Source organism: Amblyraja radiata, chromosome 4 (assembly GCF_010909765.2).
Source record: "Amblyraja radiata isolate CabotCenter1 chromosome 4, sAmbRad1.1.pri, whole genome shotgun sequence".
NCBI lineage: Eukaryota > Metazoa > Chordata > Chondrichthyes > Rajiformes > Rajidae > Amblyraja > Amblyraja radiata.
Window position 1 is genome coordinate 20901605 of NC_045959.1, and position 21806 is coordinate 20923410.

The 21806-nt window shown below is 41.6% G+C and overlaps 1 protein-coding gene across 2 annotated transcripts in view; it reads right to left on the reverse strand.

The window, feature by feature from the left end:
• The window catches only part of sall3 (spalt like transcription factor 3), a 62226-nt gene that overhangs the window by 12397 nt on the left and 28023 nt on the right, over window positions 1–21806 (reverse strand). Inside the window, exons 2-3 of one of the 2 annotated variants that reach the window (XM_033019061.1) lie at window positions 3891–6815; window positions 3334–3674 (exon numbers count right to left, since the gene is read on the reverse strand). In XM_033019061.1, coding sequence (XP_032874952.1) covers window positions 3334–3674; window positions 3891–6815 — 3266 coding nt within the window. Of the gene's footprint in view, window positions 1–3333; window positions 6816–21806 lie in introns of both variants that reach the window. The other variant, XM_033019060.1, reaches the window with a different exon arrangement.

Genomic DNA, 21806 nt, shown 5'->3' on the forward strand with positions numbered 1-21806 from the left:
TTTTTATGCCGAGGCGTCTGCAAGTCCGATGTTCATAACCCAGCGATGACCTGTATAGGATTATAAAATACGGGAAAACTTAGCAGGTCAGAAATCGTCTGTGAAAAGAGATACAGTTAATGTCCTTCATCAAATTGAGTAAGTCTTGCTGAGTTTCTGGTTGTGTTTCAGATGTCAAGCATCTGAAGGTTTCATCATTCTCTCTAACTATGAGATCAGTCCTGTGAAGAGAGTCGCCAGTCACTTGACATCCATATCTACACTATCCAATATGGGTTCCTGAAGAAGGACAAGAATGGGAGTGCTTGCAGTGCAGGGTATTAAAAGGTGTGTTAGTTATGGAATCTTATTGTTATTCCTCCATTTATATGATACTGTTGATCTCCTTGACAGCTATACCTATGCTATCAATACTTTCATGTCCAAAGAGATATAAGCTGTGAACATGTTCTTGCACAGTCGTTGACCCCTTTATATTCACATAAATACAAATAAAAATAAAAGCCACCAAGGCCGTCCAGAAATTGTAAAGAAAAATGCTTCATTAAAATTATTTTCCCTCCATCTTTAGTATGATGAAGTTATAATTACGAATCTCTTCAAGGAAGAACTAATTAAGGAATTCAAATCTTTTTCTAATTTTGATCATATAAAACTGTACATGATTCTGTGGAAGTTACAATAATATCGAATGATTTTGGACATAAGTAATGAGAAAATTTAATTCACAAAATAAATTGCTGTGATTTACTGTAACTTTCGTTCTGACAAGAGAAATTCCACAATGTTAATTTGTTTGCAAATATTAACAGTGATAATAAAAAGAGACTATACACTTATGTGAATGTTGTGTTTAAACAGTGTAACAGTATGCTAACAAGAAATCAGGATCTGATGCTGTTTCCCTCTGCTTCTCAAGATTAATTTGCCCTTTTAATAAACATGACAGCAGCACGGCATTAACAACCAACCTATGCATTGTAATTCTTGCCATTCCAATCTTTTTATCCCTGAACATTCAAAGAAAAATATTAATCATAGTTGTCGTTCATTCTTCTTTCTCCAGACACTTTGGTTTCAACTGGGATAAAAACAGAGGGCAGATGGAAAGATGTCCTTAGTCACTTGTGACACAATAATTTCTGCAGTTGTACACCATTTATGAAATTTGGCTCCAATGACTCCAATGTCTACTCAATTAGTGCAAACTGCTAAATATGAATTTCTATTCCTTGGCACCTTATCATTATGAAATCGTAACTGAGATGGGCAAAGAAAATAAACAGGCCCTCAGCTGTCATTGGCCAACATTGAATCTCCCATTACAAATGTACCTAAATTGGAGTGGGAAGTTGAGCGATGATATAATGCACTTTTAACATTATATCCTGGCTGTCTGGTTCAAAAGCAATCTTTAACATTTGCGAATAAACCACAAATGTAAATTTGTTCCAAGCTATAAATGCAATGCTTTAATTGATGGATTTTCAAGAATTAACTCCAACCGGTTTATACCTACAGTCTCTCCAAATGCAATTAGTCTAAAGAATTGTCAAGAAGCAGAAAGCTGAGACATCGCAGGTTAAAAGTATTTGGGTTATTATATCTGAGAAGGAAAGGTATATTACTTGAGTACAGCACATCAACATTCAGTTACAATGCACAATTTATTACTAATTTACTAGAGGAGGCATCAATTTAATAAGATAATGGCTCAAAATTTGTTACTGCTTGGCTGAGTTCAAGGAGCTAGGATAGCAGCATCAGCCAATTGAAATCTGCCTTCAAAATTCAGTTCTCATAAGTTCAATGCACTGATTTGCAGAGGTGGAGCGCAATCTGCTGATGCTGCTCGAGCTCAACCATAATTCTCAAGCAGAATTGTTTTATTGTTAAAGAGAAAATCAGTGCAACTATTTTATTTGCCTGCATTATTTGTCTCAAACTCATTCCCACATTCTGTTTTTATTTCAGATTTCAAGCATCTGCCATTTTCTTGATTTTTGTTGACATTATTACTGTTTAGTGGCACTTTTAAGACTGTCAATGGGTAGAAAAGTTTTGACTAACTGTACATCATACAAGCACAGTCAATTTGAAGTATTAATGGAAGGTCATTTTGTATTCATTCTTATTAAATGCCTTCCTGAGTTTATCTAGTTAATAATTATAGCAGAAGCCAAAACATGAAATAGAACGGACCTGTATGTTTGTTCTCGGTCAATTAAAAGTTCATGTGACTCTGTGGTGGTGCATGTAATATTTTAATAATACATTTAACTTGAGATCCTCAATTTATCGTATAGAATTTGGTATATTAGGGAGCCCAGAATGAAAGGCAGGAATTTCAGAACTAAAGCTTTCTAATTTTGTATGATGTAGGATACCTCTCTTGGATATCTCTAGTTTATAAGGAGAATGTACAAATTTGGAAAGTTTAGTTTAGGCAAATATTCTTTCAGTCGTGATGCTATAAAAATAGCAGACTTTTCTAATTAAATTGAAAACAAAGACCTTTTTTAAGGGGAAACTCCACCACCCCACTTGCTGATTTTAACGTAGCATATTTCTATAAGACAATGCAGTTCAGATGAATTCAAGTGACAAATTGACTGACAAAAGCAGATAGTAAGAAATATGGGGTAAACAAATGAACTGTAAAAAAGGAAAGACATTTCAGTATTCAATGTCAAACCTGTTCTCTTTATTACAATATTCAGCAACATTTGCAATTCAATCATAAATAAAATTAAGATAAAAATTATTTTTATTAATTTAAATATTCCTCTGCAATGCTCAGTAAAAAACAATCTATCATATTTAATTTGTTATTTTTAAATATTATTTGATAATGACAGAATCTTTGCCCTATTAAGTTTTGAAAATTAAGTATGTGTATGTTACTGTGTTGGTGTAAGGCTGTAATGTGGTATGTGCATGCCTGTGTGTGAGTATGTCTGTCTGTGTCTGTATGTGATGTATCTGTCTGTCTTGTGAGTGTGTTTGTAAGTCTGTGTCATCTGTGTGTGTGTGTGTGTGTCTGTGTGGGTAAGTCTATGTCTAAGTGTGTATGTGTGGTTAAGTCTATGTCTAAGTGTGTCTGTGTGGTTAAGTCTATGTCTAAGTGTGTATGTGTGGTTAAGTCTATGTCTAAGTGTGTCTATGTGTGTCTGACACTGTATGAAGACATGAATCTCAAAGTGAAGACAAACAATAGTTGTAACATGGTCACTATTTTCAACCATTCATCACATTTATATTTGCAGATTCATGGTTAAAAGAAAAACAGTCAATACATTCTTATCACTAATTTATACATCAAAATGATCTTACCTTAAGATTCCCTTTTGTTGTAAAAGCTCTGCCACAGATTGTGCAGCCAAAAGGCTTTTCACCAGTGTGAGTGCGCTCATGGATCTGAAGAGCACTTGCAGAAGAAAAGGTCTTCCCACAGGATGGACAGTTATGCTGCTTGGGAGTCCGACGAGGTGGTGGTGCCAGAATGGGTGTCATACCTGGACTCAGAGCGGTCTGTGGTGCAGATGGAGCCTGTATACCAACTGGAACCTGCGTGCCATCACCTAGGGAGATCGGCTTGCTGTGACCATTGACTTCCATTTTGACCACGGTTGGTGCAGTGCTGGTGACCAGGCTAGGAGTACTTTGGGTGGGACCTAGAGTGGAGTTGGGTTCAAATAACTGAGAAGGAAGTTCTTTCATCTTGTGAGTCAGTAAGTGCTGTTTTAAATTACCCATAGTGGAGCAACCACGATTGCAGATTGTGCAAAGGAATGGACGCTCTTTAGTATGGCTGCGGTAGTGAATTTCCAACGCACTTTTACAAGCAAAAGGTTTCCCACAGATACTACAAACAGTACTTTTCAACTTACCACATTCTTGGTTGGGGAACAGCATACTAAAAGCCTCTTCTTTGATGATCGGCCGGCTCAGGTTGGTGGCTGTCAGATCAAGTGCACCTCCATTCTCCCGTTGAGTTGATGGACATTCCACTTTTTCTAGTTTCACCGGTGTTTCATGTGGTTCTTCGTGGTTGCCAAAGCCCGGTGACTTTGACCTGTGACTGCCAGCATTGCTGGGCACGGGCGACAATGCCTGGATTGAAGAAGAGCACTCAGACAGTGCAGGGCTACCAGCACTTTGACTTTCCAGATCACCCACGGCAGAGGAAGAGTCATTTGTTAAGCGATCGCTTTCCATGGACCCGTTTTCAACAGATTTCACGTTGGATCGCTGCTGTGTGCCCAAAGCACAATCTATGATCTTCATCTGATTCTCCAGTGCGGCAATGTTGGAAATCACCGAAGGCGGGGAGTTTGGTGATGAACCAGAGTAGCAGAACAACTGCTTTGAAGACTCCATCGTGGCAATGTTTAATTCTGCCTCCTCATCCATTGAATTTTCATCCATCATTTCATCGTCAGGATAGTCGCTCATTAGTTCTGCATTCATTTCGTCACAAGATAAGTCTCTGTCCAGGCTATCTGAGAAATCTTCTGGCAATGGAGTGTTGGGAATCTGTCCCCCCATGTGCATGCGGATGTGCTGCTGTAAGACGACAGCATTTGTAAATTTCTTCTGGCAAATGGGACAAGAATGCTGTACTCGAAGGGGTGGCTTTGCACGGTGAACTCCGAAGTGTGTCTTTAAGTTCCCCTTGGTGGTAAAAGCTCGACCACAGATCTTACACTTAAATGGCCTCTCGCCTGTGTGAGTGCGGTAATGCATTTTCAGGGCACTCTGACAACTGAGTACACGGTGACAAATAACGCACTGGTTGGGGTCTGTCATCTTTTTGTCTATGTTCTCCACCAACTGCTGCAGTTTTGAGGTCTCAGATGTTTGCATAGAATCCAGCAGACCGCCAAAGGGAAACTTTGCCTTAAACTGATCAGATATGATGGGGAGCAGAGGACTGGGAAGGGTTGCGGGAATGCTGTTCACTTCACTCTCTCCACATGTAGAAAAGGTGGTGGAGCACGCAGCCGAGGAAACAGACTGCGCGGACGCACAGCCTTCTACCGCATTGAAACCCGAAGCTGATGCATTTGAACCTTGGACCATGGAAACAATAGTACTGCCAGTAACTGATTGTGGAGACTCTGCGGTTATTGGAATGCTAGAATCGTTCTTGTTCATGTTTGGTGACAAAGAAGCACATTCGCTGGATGGAGGTGATGGTCTTTGGGGTGACCTGCTTAAAGGAGTTACTGTTGGGGACTCACTTGTAATACTTGATAGAGTTGGAGGCAACTGTAATCCAACTGATGTTGGTATGGTTGACAGCACAGGTTTGGTGTCCAGCCAGGTTGTCACTGGCTTTTCAGGTGGCAAGGACATCCCATATGGAATGCCACTGCTAGTGGGTACATTATCCAGGTATTCAGGTACTGGATATGGATTCATCTGGATGTGAGGGTATTTGTCTTTATGCCTCTGGAAGTGTACTTTGAGATTACCTTTAGTGGAAAACCGATTTCCACAAATATTACACTTGAATGGCCTCTCCCCAGTGTGAGAACGAAGGTGAATCTGTAATGCACTGTCACTCCCGAAGACCTTAGCACAAAACCTACACTTATGCTTGAAAAATGGATCTTCTGAACTTGTTTTAGGGTCAAACACAGACACGTTGGGTGGTTTCCCTTTGCGATGCTTCATAAGGGCAGCCAGTGGGTCCAGGGCATTGGTTGTGGCAGCAATGCTGACCAAGGGGTTTGGGAATATCACACCACTTGAGCAATTCTGAGGTAGCAGCGGATTAGGCATGCTGGAAGATGGACTGAGGAGACTACCGTGTGCAAGAGATGACGTTGAATACTGCAACTGGGAGGAAGAGTTATCTGTGTTTGCACTGGAACTTGGAGTCAGGGAAGATGCAATTCCACTTGTGGATGGAGGCAGAGTGCACTCCAATCGCGGTGATCCACCACTGGGTAGAACAGGAGTACTAGCCCCCGAGGTGGGCTGAACGATTTTCTGGGAGCCATCGAAAGCTGAAGTGTGGACATTGGGCGCCTGCACTGTGCCCGAGGCTGAAATGATGCCTGACAAGGGGTTAGAAGAATGGTCACTGAAGGAGGCGTGCTGGCTAGCAGCAGATACTGGTGTAACCTGGGTGGATGCAGAAGGGTTTAGAGGGTGCATTGTCTGCGGGTTCATCATTGCTACCTGGTTCCGGATTTGTTCAATGAGTTGAAGCTGGTGCAGCTGCTGCTGCTGCAGAGCCACTAACTGCTCTAGAATCATAGGAATAGCCATGGTGGGCATTGTATGAATTGAAGTGGGGCTGTTAGACCGGGTGTCCTGTGAAAACTGTGCCACTGCCACCTTGGTGCTCTGCAAAGTCTCTAAAGTCACGTTAGTGTTTGGCATGATATAACTGGTAATGGAAGATGATTCGGAGATCTGAGGTAGCAAAGTAGCAGTGTCAGTGGCTCCTTGATTCTGGTAACCTTTGTCAGTGGATGCCTCCACCTCCATCGGCTCCTCTTGCTCGGTACTCTTCACCTCAGAGCAGTCATTCCCCTCTAACGCAGCATTGTCCTCACCAGCTTCGCTCTCCACTTGGTCGCTCGGGCTGCTGGCAGGGGAAGCCTCGGGCAATTCCTCCGAGCGAGCTGCCTCCTCGTCGTTGACGATTAAGACGAGGGGGTTCTTCGTGCAGTTCTTCTGATGCTCCATGAAGTCAGACCACTTGAAGAATTCTGCACAGCATTTCTCGCAGATGTGCGTTTCTTCACTTCCACTTCTACTTTCATTCCCACTATCAGCATCATCCGGTCCTTCCCTTGGGACTACAAGGAAATGAAAGGGACACATCAAGCAATGACTTACCCGATGACCCCTCCCTCCAATTTCAAGTTTTTGCACATAACTAAAATCAATATTTTTTTATTTTGTACAAATTACCTCACTTCAATACATCTCAGGTCCCTCTGTGCGTATTCTATCACTCCTTCTGCCTAGCTAATCATTTTCTTTGCACAATCCATCAAATTATGAAACCCTATCAATTGTGGATACCGCTGCTTAATGAAATTCCATAGAAGTTATTGATTTCCAATATTTTCATACAATTCACAGCTGCCTTGTCTGTTGCGTACAAATCAAGCCTTTGATGGACTCATTAGGCTTCCCCTTTGCCATCAGGTTTCCTCATTTCCAACAGAATTAGAGAAGTCTTTGTCAGTTCACTTGACATGACCAAACTAATCTGTAACCTTTCTGGCTCAAATCAGTACCTGACAGGACAAACTGGTCCTCTGTTACTCAAATGTGGCGTTGGTCTGACCAGATTTATTATCTTTATACAGCATCAAGGCAGTATAGATTTAATGCTAGTCTATATATTGTCTTAAATCAATGACCGTATCTTTAGTGGCTTCAGAAACCTGGAGAGCAATGCACCCTGAAGCATTAACGAGGGCGCTGTACCTTTCAGAGCTCTGTGGAATTTAGCTAAATTAATTATTTCCTGTGCTACTTGTAAAAAAAAACAAAGACTGTGCTGTATCTATTAAAAGTTGTTGATAGAGACCCAATCCATTAAAACTTTGAATAACAGGCCATATTATGTGAGGTAATTTCTTCACTGAACAAAACTGAAACCATCACTGTTGTGAAAAGAGCCAGAATTTAGACTTATTTTGGCTGCATAATATTTTTATGATCCTCAATGAGACCTTCATATATATTTATACACTGCCTTCAGTCTTTTATACCCTTGCATTCCAATAAAGTGCCTTAAAACACCGAGGTAGTCAACATTCAAGGCAGTTTGATACCTGTAGTATTTTTTACAAGAGAATTCTCGAACATCGATTTATCTGTGCTCAAGTAATGTCCTGGTGGTTGTTTGTGCCAGGAAAAGGAAAATTACAAATTGGTTACACGTGCTTAATTGCCACTGTATGTAGTCACTTCTCTGGACTGATCCTGCTACCACGTGCAAAACAATGCATGAAATTTAAGAAATAGATTTCTAATGGGCACCTGATCAACTAAGCAGATCTATAAGCCAAGTTAAAGTTTACTTTTGTTTACTATCACAGTATTAGTAGATACCATTGTGCCAATTGAGGTTATTTAACATTTTATCCACATTCAACTTTTCTGCAATATTGGTTGGCTATTCAATCTGTCTAAAGTAAAAGCAAATGTAAACCTGTCGGTGTTTTGCTGCATTTTGTACAAGGAAAGGTTTTCCTTCAGCTGTCCAGTTGGTGAGGGCAGTGTAGTGCCATTGTAATTATGGGGTTAGCTCTTGATCGGCAATGGGTAATGCTACTTGGCTTGCTTGATGATGGAGAGACTCGATATAACGTTCCCATCTTGTGCACAGGAATTAGTCCCTGCAGCCAGATCTGGTCCAATGGTGCACAAGGTGATCTCAGCCAGGGCCACTACCAAAGTTTTGTTCTCTGCACCAAATATCACCTTGGTGTAGTTTTTGCTCAGTTAAAATAATTCTTGCCATTCTGTTGGAAGCCTTTGGGTTTAAGTGCCAGGGCTGTGACTAGAGCACATCATTTTGATACTGGGTCAGAGCTCCACGGTTTTGGGAGCACTCTTTGAGCTGAAAAATTAAAGGAAGGCTTCCTGTGTTCTCACATGGAGATGAAAGACCCCACAATAATGATTTGAAGAAGAACAGTGGGGTTATCCACAGTGATAATGGCAAGTCTTTATCACTCACCCAGTAGAGTACCTAGTCGGAAACACTTGGCTTTTCATGTGGCCAATCTATCTGCTGTCATTTTCACCATGATAACAATGGCTACATATCAAAATTGCTCCTTTGGCTCTCGCACTTTCTGAAAACAACATGAAAGATGCTATTTAAGTTGAGGTTTTTAAAAAATTATATATTAATCTCTTTGCCTTAGGAGGTGGTGCAGTGAAGATTCACTAGATTAATTGATTGAAAATTGCTTGCAACTATATCATGTGGCCGATTAGGAAAAGGGGAGATGCAACGAGACCTGGGTGTCATGGTACACCAGTCATTGAAAGTAGGCATGCAGGTGCAGCAGGCAGTGAAGAAAGCGAATGGTATGTTAGCATTCATAACAAAAGGATTTAAGTATAGGAGCAGGGAGGTTGTACTGCAGTTGTACAGGGTCTTGGTGAGACCACACCTGGAGTATTGCATACAGTTTTGGTCTCCTAATCTGAGGAAAGACATTCTTGCCATAGAGGGAGCACAGAGAAGGTTCACCAGACTGATTCCTGGGATGTCAGGACTTTCATATGAAGAAAGACTGGTTAGACTCGGCTTGTACTCGCTAGAATTTAGAAGATTGAGGGGTGATCTTATAGAAACTTTCAAAATTCTTAAGCGGTTGGACAGGCTAGATGCAGGAAGATTGTTCCTGATGTTGGGGAAGTCCAGAACAAAGGGTCACAGTTTAAGGATAAGGGGGAAATCTTTTAGGACCAAGATGAGAAAAACATTTTTCACACAGAGAGTGGTGAATCTCTGGAATTCTTTGCCACAGAAGGTAGTTGAGGCCAGTTCATTGGCTATATTTAAGAAGGAGTTCGATGTGGCCCTTGTGGATGAAGGTATCAGGGGTATGGAGAGAACGCAGGTACAGGATACTGAGTTGGATGATCAGCCATGATCATATTGAATGGCGGTGCAGGCTCGAAGGGCCGAATGGCCTACTACTGCACCTATTTTCTATGTTTCTATGTATTTTTGCTCCAATTGAAAAACATTGCTTATTGCCATAGAGGCAATGAAACAGCTTTAATGTACTTGCTTGAAGGACTGTCTTGCGAGTGAGATTGGCCCAAACCCTCCAGAGTGTAAGGGAAGGAGAAGTGGTCGCATTAAAATGTATAAGATTCTGTGAGTGATTGGCAGGGAAGGTGCTAAATTGTTGTGGCTGGAGTATCAAGTCTTGGAGAGCATGGTCCCAGGAACATCAGGCAGCATTGAGAACCAAGATGATGAGAAATTTATTTAATCAGAGGGATAGGAATTTGGAAATTCTTCATCTGTGTGGGTGGCTGGTGAATGTATTCAAAGTGAAAGTTCTGGTCACTTAAATTATCAAGACAGCGCAGATATGTAGAAAGTGAGTTAGAATTTTACTGAATGCGAACAGACTGGGCAAAGTCAGCACCGCCATTCAATGTGATCATGGCTGATCATCCCCAATCAGTACCCCGTTCCTGCCTTCTCCCCATATCCCCCGACTCCGCTATTTACAAGAGCCCTATCTAACTCTCTCTTGAAAGCATCCAGAGAACCTGCCTCCACCGCCATCTGAGGTAGAGAATTCCACAGACTCACCACTCTCTGAGAAAAAGTGTTTCCTCGTCTCCGTTCTAAATGGCTTACTCCTTATTCTTAAACTGTGGCCCCTGGTTCTGGTCTCCCCAACATTGGGAACATGTTTCCTGCCTCTAGCGTGTCCAAGCCCTTAACAATCCTATATGTTTCATATGTTTCAATGAGATCCCTTGAGATTGTCCTTGAGAAGGTTGTGGTGAGCTGGCATCTTGAATCACTGCAGTGCTTGAGGTGTCAGTACATTCACGATGCCGTTAAGGAGGGCAACTTCCAGGAGATTGTGTTTCAGCGCCCTGGTCCTTCTAGCTGGGTTGGGGAGTGGGGAATAAAGGAAATCAATCAAGGTTGCTGTTCCTTGCCACCCAGCCTGTCTTGTTCGATTGTGTGCGTGTGGGTACGGTGCTTTTCCACAATGAACAAATGATGACCCTCTACATGCCAAGCTGAATCAAAGCCTCGCCGTGTCCCTGCAGGGTTACGATATCAGATTAATGAAACTGCTGACACGTTGTCATGACTCCACCTCACAGCAGCCAGCAGTAAAGACCATTAGCCGAGGTCTGGGAACCGGCTATGAGCTAGTCCTCCTGGTAAGAAGCTCATAAAATCCACTGGGACCATCACTATAAAGGAGAGAGCACCGAGGCAGCGTGTCTTTCATGGGTGATCAATATGTACAAAAATTGAAAGATCTCTGCAAAGCTAATGACTAACTGGACTATAGTCAGCACACAATCCACGGATAACACTGTGCAGATAACTGTATGCATTTCGATGAGCCTGTGCATGCTTCGAGGAGAGTTTCAGATTTAGCAATAGATTTGCTTTTTACTTAAACATGTCACAATAGCCAGAATTGAAAATCTGTTCACTGTGATGTTTTGTGGTGTAAATTCAAGTCTCCTTTTAAGAATGACTTAATACAAAACTGCTATTCACAGTTTTCTCCTTCAGTATTTTTGAACCTAGCTGCATTGAATCACAGCTTCGTGATCTCCCTCTGGGGAAGGGATATCAGAAGTCATTGTTTTTGATATCTGGCACATGTAATTTTAAGAAAACACATTTTGATGGCTGAGAGGCCACAATACTGAAGTTGATGTCACAACTGCATTTATTAAATATATTGACAAAAGACTGCTCATATTATCATGTGCGTTGATTATTGATGCTATACCACGGAAACAGGCCCTTTGGACTGCACATCCATGCCGACTAACATGCCCATCTGAACTAATCCCATTTGCCCGCACCTGGCCCATATCCCTCTAAACCTTTCTGATCCATGCTCCTGTACATGCCTTAACCACTTTGTCTGGCCACTTATTCCATAGACATACCACCCACTGTCTGAAGAATTTGCCCCTCGGGTCCCGTTTAAATCTTTCCCCTTAAACCTATGCCCTCTAGTTCTTTATTCCCCTTCCCTGGGGAAGAAAGCTGTGTGCATTCACCTTATCTATGATACTCGTGATTTTGTGCACCGCTATACAATCACCTCCTCAGTCCCCTGTCCCTCAGGGAATAAAGTCCTAGCCTGACCAAATTTTCCCTATAACTCAGGTCTTTGAGTCTCGGCAACGATCTCGTAAATTTTCTCTGCACTCTTTACAGTTTTCCGATGCCTGTTTCTGCAACATGTTAACCAAAACTGTGCACAATACTTTAAGTGTGGCTTCACCAACATCTTGTATATCTACAACATACCATCCCAACTCCTGTACTCAATGCCCCAACCCAAGGCCGACTGCCAAATGCTTCTTCAAATCACTGTCTACTTGTGACACTGCTTTAACGAACTATGCACTTGTCCTGCTAGCTTCCTCTTCCCCAGGTACCGATCGCACACTGTAAAGATCTTTCTCCAGCTTGACATTTTAAAAATGCAACACCACCTCCCAAATATAACATAATATGTGAATTAATGTTGTTTTAATGCACAATTTTTGTGCAAAATAATACACGGGCATTTGTTTGGCTTCAGTTGTCTAAATAAAATGCACATTGCTGGCGAAGAACTCTGCTTCTCAATATTACTTTCACTGATGTCACTGCAACTGTATTTCAGAATAAGTTCAACACAAAGCTAAAATGTGCAATGTGCATGTAAGAGAGGACGAATTTCTACATTAGTCGCCTTCAGGCTAACATATTGGTTTTCAAGCTTGAAAAGATGACAAGATGGTTTTCTGAAAGGTAAGCAGCTCTGTATTTCTAACGAAGAGTTAAAAGTATAGTACCATGCCAATGTGCACCAGAAATGGCAGAGACAAAGTTCAGTGACTAATAATCAAGAAGGTAATCAAAGATTAGTTTTGTTACTGAGTAATCTAAAATGAGAAAATAATAAATGGAAAGACTAAACCAAGGTTTCTTCTGCTCTGACATGTATGTTCATAGTGAGTTATTTATATTTAAGAGCGAGTTGCTATATTTAAGAGGGAGTTGCTATATTTAAGAGGGAGTTAGATGTGGCCCTTGTGGCTAAAGGGATCAGGGGGTATGGAGAGAAGGCAGGTACAGGATACTAAGTTGGATGATCAGCCATGATCATATTGAATGGCGGTGCAGGCTCGAAGGGCCGAATGGCCTACTCCTGCACCTTTTTTCTATGTTCAGCCTTATTCAAAGAAAAATTGAAAGCATGCTAATTATTGTATCCATTAATGCCTTTGGACAGATTACCTGACCCTAATCTCACCGTTAGATAAGGGGGTGGCCCGTTTCCAAATCAGATGCTGCTCCTTGCTGCATTACAATGATAACCATGGTTTGCAAGTAGGTTGGAGTTGGTACTGTCGTGCAACTGGTTGGGCTGCAGCCTCACAGCTCCAATGACCTGGGACCAATATAATCTTTTGTTGCTGTCTGTGTGGAGTTTGTATGTCCTCCCTGTGCTAATGTGGATGTCTTTCCTTCCAAATCCTAAAGATTTGCTGGTTTATAGGTTAATTGGTATAGGTATATTGTCTCTGGTGAAGATGGGCAGGTGACTTGTCGGGAGAATAGTTTACAGGAAAAATTAGTGGGGGGATGTGATTGCTTAGGGAGCCTGCAGCACATTCCCATACCCATCCCGGCTGGGCAGAATGGCCTCCTTCAGTGGTAAGGAAACATGGGAACTGTTTATGGATACCCAGATTGTGAAAGAAGTCACAAAAGTGCGAGCCTTTATTTTTTAAAAAACCTTAACTCAGAATAATTAAAATATTTTGAGAAATTATAGGATAGAGCATTTGGTAATAAGCATTATATTGCTTTACCAGGAAACAATATTACATTATTTTCAACCAATACTTCTTTAATAAGGTTTCAGTTAATAAAATCTCTTACTGAATGTTTTCAAATTCACCCTTATCTTCTGCTGAAAGAAAGCACTTTGCTGCTTTATTTAATTCATCAGGAAAGAGCTCCGTCTCTCTGTTGAACAGTGACATACAAAATAAACTGCAATCGGAAGAGAGTTTCCACGTTGTAAGCCAACTGAGAGATTCAGATGAGGTCAACTTGTTTTGAAACCCCTTTTGGATTCTTGAAATTGCATTACTACAATTCTCTCCTTGGTATATAGAATTTACCAGAGTTGATAAAACAAAAATTATTGAAATGCGTTGCTAATACCTTCAGCGGCATTACATTTGGTTGCAACCATATTGCAAAATAAATGTCAAGTGCAGTATTCAAGGATCACGCGGATAAATGTTGTGCCACATGTTATAACACCCAAATTGGTGAAATGTGCCAACATATGAGCGGTTACTTTCGTCTGATAAAATCCTCAAGCACAAAGATGGCAATGTGGTCCATCTTGTCTGTGCCAGGTCACTGAAACATCGATACAATTATTCCTACTCTCACCCTTCATGGAATCATATAGCAGAGAAACAGGGCCTACAGTCCAACATGTCCATGTTGACCATCATGTACTCACTAAACCGATCTCAGCAGTGCATTCGAGATTCCAACCACTTATTGGGTGAAAGAAAATCCTCTTCTAAACTTTTTATCCCTTAACATATACTTCTAATCTCTTTACTTTAGACACCCAAGCTGTGGAAAAAAGCATCGTGATCTTTACCTTACCTCAGTCCCTCTTATACTCAATGTACAACATTTTATTTTTCAATTACTTATCCAATTCTCTTTTGCAAGTGACTCTGAAATGTATTTCCATTTGCCTTTCAACAGTGCGTTGTTGGCTACATCAACCTAATGTCTGTAAAGTGTTCCTTCCCATCTCCTCTCAGTTTGTTTTGCCAACTACAGACCATCCCCGGGTTACGAACATTGAACTTATGGTTACTCCTACATCAAATCGAGCATAATATTATTATTACATTCAAAAGAATGACATAAGTATGTGTTCCTACAAATGGCAGAGCTGATTTCCTCTCTCTCTCCACTTTTACTATTTTTTCTTGTTTATTGGACTTAAGTGTTTTGATGCCACTCATTATAATACTGTGTGGATATGGTTACCGTAACAATTGTCTCTGGTGCGTTTTCCAACTTACGGACAAAATTAATTTATGGAAGTCTGTAAAAATGAATCAGTTCATTACCTGTGGACCGCCTGTAGCTTATAGTGATGACGGATCGAACAGCTGATCAAAAATATTTCACTTTAAACAAAAACTCTGTCAAAATGCAATGTAACCTAGATGTTTGAGTAAAAGGTTTGAGATGAGATATACTAGTTCCCATGTTATCATTCAATAAAATGACATCCCTCTTCACCAAGTACTTCACTGTACATTAGGTTTCAGCACAGCTTACAGGAGAGCGCCTTGAAGATTAAAACACAAATCTGTCATTCTTTTTGAAGCTTGTTGCCTTTAAATGCACTCAGCTGCCTTTGCTGCTGTATAGGTGATCTCATTGCACCACACTCAGGAATCGTTCAGGAACGCACTGGAGGGGATCCTGCCAGTATCTCGCTCTATATGGGAGACAACAGGCCGCAAAATAGGTTTGAAGTTACGGCAGGTTCAAAGCCACGTGTGGCACTCATCTTCCTGTCAATGAGTCTTTGGGTGTTTCAAATTCTATGCTCTCCTATTTATTTTGAGTGGGTTAATGCCTCTGCTGAAATAACAGAGGTGATTTTCAGCTGAAGGTGGTAAACAATCAAACTGCAGTGTCCCATAGAATGACTTGGGGGCCTGGGTTTTTGCATAAGCTATTAAACTACAGACGAAGGAATTTATAGAACATATTATGCCAAATATATTTAAAGAATTGATCAGCTTTCGTCACTGTAAACCCATGTCTGTGGAATACATGTGTACATGTAGCAATAGAAAAGTTAAGGCTCCCTTGAACATCCTTCTTTGTAGAGGACAATGTGCATTTAGTGGCTTGTGCAAAAAAATAACATTTTGGGTTTGCAAAAATATGCCAGTTAAGAGACAGAGCCGACAACAGGGGACAGACTATTCCAATTTTGAAGGACAGGAAAATATTGGAGATGAAGATATATAATGTAGACAAAAGCAGTCAAAGCAACACTTGCTGGGGTTACCTACTTTGGGCTCACAAATCAATTCATGATGCCCTCCTAAACCAGAACCGCATCATCTTTGCACCAAAAACACCCACAAAAATGATCGAATACAAAGATTCTGAAGTACTGTATTACCCATATTTTTAGAAGAAAGAGAAAAGGCAGTTGAAATCATCCCATGTGATGCATAGTCTTGAAAATACGCAAGGACTGATTGTATTTATTAAGTCAAGAGAGAATTGGCTAAGTACCTGCTGAAAATATTGATAGAGGGTTATGAGCATTATTTTCGATATGATACTTCTGCAGTGCTGCGTGCAAGCATACCTTTCCTGGCCCCTTTCATTCCTGTGTTCTTACAATCACCCTTTTGGGGATTAATGCAATTACAAACTATAAGGTCTGATATTCCACATTAATCAGTTTAACTAAACCCTTTCAGCCAAGGTTCAGAAGTGTTAGGTATTGGTAATATTTTATTTAATTCGGGAAGTCTGACATAAGTGGTACATTGAGGATGATTTTCTGATGAACAGATCAGTTGATCAATTGACACCATCATAAGTTTACACAAGGAGAGAAAGAGCTTATATTTATATAGTGCTTTCTCGGGTGAAGAGCTTCGTGCCCAAGGAAGTACTGAGTATGGTCGCTGTTGTACTGTGTGGCAATGCAGCTGACAATATCTACACTGCAAGGTCTCATATTCAGCAGTGAACTAAACAATCATTCAAATATGTTTTCAGCAGCATGCACTGCCCAATTCTGATGATACATTGTGTCCCACTTCCAAAATTCCATTCCATACATCTCTATTGTGCAGTTAGCTAACGTGATCACAGTTATACTGATGATTTGATACTGCAGGCTGATTGGAAAAATTGGCTATCAGTATGGAGAAGGGTGCCGACCCAAAACATTGTTTGTCCATTTTCTTCCACTCATGCTACCTGGCATGCTGAGTTCCTGCAGCAGTTTGCTTTTTGCCCATCAATGTGCTCCTTCAATGAGTGTCATGGTATGTTTTAAACTACCACCTTGGACAGACACTCAATTTAACATTTCATTTCAAAAGACAGCACATCTCATTGTAGATTTTATCTGCACATTCCTCAATTGAGCCTTTAACCCATCATCTTCTGACTCAAGGCTCAGGTGCTATCAACAAGTTCCTTGTTCAGTGGTTTATCAGCATAAAGGTAATTGTGTGTGTGGCAAGGTGCTGGTGGTTTGCATAATTCTGTCTACAGTAATATTTTTTAAATTTGCTTTATTATGTCAAGGAGAAAGATTTCAGTAGTGGAGCACAGAGCCTAATTTATTATCAACCATTCTCTGGTGAAAAGCTGATAGTTGGCACGGTGATGCAGCAGTAGAGTTGCTGCCATAGAGTGGCAGAGACCCAGGTTCGATCCTGACTATGGAGTCTGTATGTTTTCCCCACTGACCTCCATGGGTTTTCCGTGGGAGCTCCGGTTTCGTCCCACACTCCAAAGACGTACAGGTTTGTAGGTTAATTGGTTTGGTAAAATAGTAAATTGCCCCTAGTGTGTCTAGGGTAGTGCTACTGTGCCCTGATCGCTGGTCGGCATGGACTCGGTGGGCTGAAGGGCCTGCCTCTACGCTGTATCTCTAAACTGGATGGTAAACTGAAGGCAGAACAAGAAGCCACAAGCAATAAGCACACTTTCAAAAAGTTGTTTCCCATTCCCACACTAATCATCCTTGTGTGAGACAATAGACAATAGGTGCAGGAGTAGGCCATTTGGACCTTCGAGCCAGCATCGCCATTCACTGTGATCATGGCTGATCATCTACATTCAGTACTCCGTTCCTGCCTTCTCACCATATTCCCTGACTCCGCTATCTTTAAGAGCTCTATCTAACTCTCTCTTGAAAGCATCCAGATAATTGGCCTCCACTGCCTTCTGAGGCATGGAATTCCACCGATTCACAATACTCTAGGCTGAAAAGTTGTTCTTCATCTCCTTTCTAAATGGCCTACCCCTTATTCTTAAACTGTGGCCCCTGGTTCTGGACTCCCCCAACATCGGTATCTTGTTTCCTGCCTCTAGCGTGTCCAATCCCTTAATAATCTTATATGTTTCAATAAGATACCCTCTCATCCTTCTAAATTCCAGAGTATACAAGCCCAGCCATTCCATTCTATCAACAAATGACAGTCCCGCCATCCCAGGAATTAATTTTGTGAACCTACACTGCACTCCCTCAATAGCAAGAACGTCCTTCCTCAAATTTGGAGACCAAAACTGCACACAATACTCCAGGTGTAGTCTCAAAAGGGCCCTGTACAACTGCAGAAGGACCTATTTGCTCCTCTACTTAACTCCTCTTGTTATGAAGGCCAACATGCCAATAGCTTTCTTCACTGCCTGCTGTACCCCAGATCTCTTTGTACTTCCCCGTTTCCCAGCTTGACACCATTCAGATAATATTCTGCCTTCCTGTTTTTGCCACCAAAGTAGATAACCTCACATTTATCCACATTATACTGCAACTGCCATGCAACTGCCCACTCACCCAACCTGTCCAAGTCACTCTGTATCATCATAGCATCCTCCTCACAGTTCACACTGCCATCCAGCTTTGTGTCATCTGCAAATTTGCTGGTTACTTTGAATCCCTTCATCTAAATCATTGATGTATATTGTAAATCGCTGCTGTTCCAGCACCGGGACTTGCGGTACCCCACTAGTCACTGCCTGCTATTTTAAAAGGGACCCGTTAATCCCTACTCTTTGTTTCCTGTCTGCCAATCGCCCTACCCCCAATACCATGTACTCTAATTTTGCCCACTAATCTCCTTTGTGTGACTTTATCAAATGATATCCGAAAGTCCAGGTACACTACATCCACTGGCTCTCCCTTGTCCATTTTCCTAGTTACATCCTCAAAAAATTCCAGAAGATTAGTCAAGCATGATTTCCCCTTCATAAATCCATGCTGACTCGGACCGATCCTTTTACTGTTATCCAAATGTGCCGCTATTTCATCTTTTATAATTGACTCCAGCCTCTTCCCCACCACCGATGTCAGGCTAACTGGTCTATAATCCCCTGTTTTCTCTCTCCCTCCTTTCTTAAAAAGTGTGATAACATTAGCTACCCTCCGATCCACAGGAACTGATCCTGAATTTATAGAACATTGGAAAATGATCACCAATTCCACGATTCCTTCCTTAAGTACCACTTCATTAATGCCACTTCCTTAAGTACCCTGGGTAGCTGACCATCAGCTTTCAGTCCCATCAGTCTACCCAACACCATTTCCTGCCTAATGCTAATTTCCTTCAGTTCCTCCATCACCCTAGATCCTCTGGCCACTCGTACATCAGGGAGATTGGAACCGTCTTCACTACGGAAGAAGCGAACAAAGTACCTGTTCAACTCATCTGCCATTTCCTTGTTCCTCATAATAAATTCACCTGCTTCAATCTTCAAGGGTCCAACTTTGGCCTTAACTAATTTTTTCCTCTTCACATACCGAAATAAACTTTTACTATCCTCCTTTATATTCTTGGCTTGCTTACCTTCGTACCTCATCTTTTCTCCACGTATTGCCTCTTTAGTTATCTTATGTTTCTCTTTTAAAAGTTTACCAATCTTCTGGCTTCCCGCTCATCTTTGCTATGTTATACTCCTCTTTTATTTTTATAGTCTCCTTGACTTTCTTGTCAGCCACGGTCGCCCCTTACTTCCCTTGGAATCTTTCTTCTTCTTTGGAATGAACTGATCCTGCACTGTCTGCATTATTCCGAGAAATACTTGCCATTGTTGTTCCACTGTCATCACTGCTAGGGTATCTTTCCAGTCAACTTTGGCCAGCTCCTCCCTCATGGCTCCATAGTCCCCCTTTGTTCAACTGTAATACTGATAACCGATTTTCCCTTCTCCCTCTCAAATGAGATTAGCAGCTGCTACAGTTTTACATTAAGTTCTAAAGTTATAGCTCCAGAATTCACACATATAAATTAAGAAGCCCCTTTTGAGGATCACGAGTTAGCAAGTTAAACATAAGGTTAAGCACCTGCAAGAAGGTTGTACACAACAATAAATAAAAGAAATAGGCAATCACATTGCACTTATAATAATGATTCTTTAACATTTTTTAAACTATTGAGAAGCAATTTTGTATAAGTCGTGTGAACTTATTTAATGCTATGATGGAAAAAAGAGCAGGGTGTGTAAATGCATTAATCACTCCAGGGTGAATAAGAGAAGCACAATTAAGTGCTTCTATAAATTATACAAGAGTGCTCAGCGAGGTGTGTTTAGTCAGAGGGTTGAGGTTCTAATCCCATGCTGGATGCCTAATGCCCCTGTCCCACTTAAGAAACCTGAACGGAAACCTCTGGAGACTTTGCGCCCCACCCAAGGTTTCCGTGCGGTTCCCGGAGGTTGCAGGTGGTTGCAGGTAGTGGAAGCAGGTAGGGAGACTGACAAAAACATCCGGGAACCGCACGGAAACCTTGGGTGTGGCGCAAAGTCTCCAGAGGTTTCCGTTCAGGTTTCCTAAGTGGGACAGGGGCATTAGCAAAAATATCTAGGCTGATATCTCAGTTCAATACTGGGGTAGCTCTCTTAAGGGTTATGGAATCATAGAGTTATACAGCATAGAAACAGACCCTTCAGTCCACCTTGGCATACTGGGCTAATCCCAGTTGCCTGTATTTGTACCCTTGCCCTCTAAACCCTTCCTATACACATATCTGTCCAAATATTCTGTAGCTTCCTCTGGCAGTACATTCCAGACACTCCTATCCTCTGTCAAAAAGATGCCCCTGAGGTCCCGAAGGTCGTTGAGTCATACAGCATTGAAACAGGCCTTTCGGCCCAACTCACCCATGCTAGCCAATATGCCCAACCCAAGCAAGTTCCATTTGCCCACACCTGGCCCATATCTCTCTAAACTTTCCCAATTCACGCACCTGTCCAAATGACTTTTAAACGCTATTATTGCACCTACCCTCACTGCTTCATCAGGCAGCTGATTACATATAACGACTACCCCTCTGTGAGAAAAAGTTGCCTTTTACGTTTCTCCTAAATCTTTCCTCTCCTACCTTAAACTTACGCCTTGATTTCCCTACCCTGTACAATACCAACCAAGGTATAGAGTGGTGCCTAGGTAGTCTCAATGCAGGCTACTCTGCTACCTCCCAAAGTCTGTGGGAGTGTGTTTAAATCAAGCTGTGAGAGCTATGCCTAGCAATGAGCTGCTGAAATGCTCTCACAATGGTGTCTGATACTGAACCCTAGGCACCACCCTAGTCTTCCTGGATTTCTCTTGTGAACATCATATTCCCAAACTTGGGTTTTCAAAGCTGTCAGCAATGTGCAGGAAGATCTGAGCCATACCTCTCCATCCAACCAGCTACAAGGAGAGCCATACACAAATCAGGATATTGGTGGAGAACAGCATAGGTCCTCAGAACATGACATTAGTCCGAGGGGAGACTTCATCACTGGCTGTATGGTCTTGCCAATCACTGATTAGAGCCGGTGCCAGAGGAAGAGGAGCAAGGAGATCTGGAGCCTGTTGGGTATGAGGCAGGGCCTGGAGAGCACCAGGATTGAGAGGAAGAGGGCAGTTGCTCCAGGTGGCATATGCTCCAAACATCTGCTGCCTCATCTCCCAACTGAGCAGAGGAGAGACAGGTGTTGGTTGCCTAGGATTAAAGAGAGACACTTTTCACAAGCAGACTGCAAAATAAAGTTCTCTAGCCTATAGCGCTTAACTCCACCCTCCAATCATTAATATGAACATAATATGTCAATAATCAGGGGCTGAGGTGTGGATGGGGAAGCAGACTCACCTGCTGGTTTGCAGGTCCATCTGAAACGTTTATAACACATGGATGAATGAATCTGTGATTCAATTGTTGAAATGGGGCTTGATACTTTTCATTACAATATACAACCAATCAATCAATCAGATTTATTCATCACATACACAATAAAG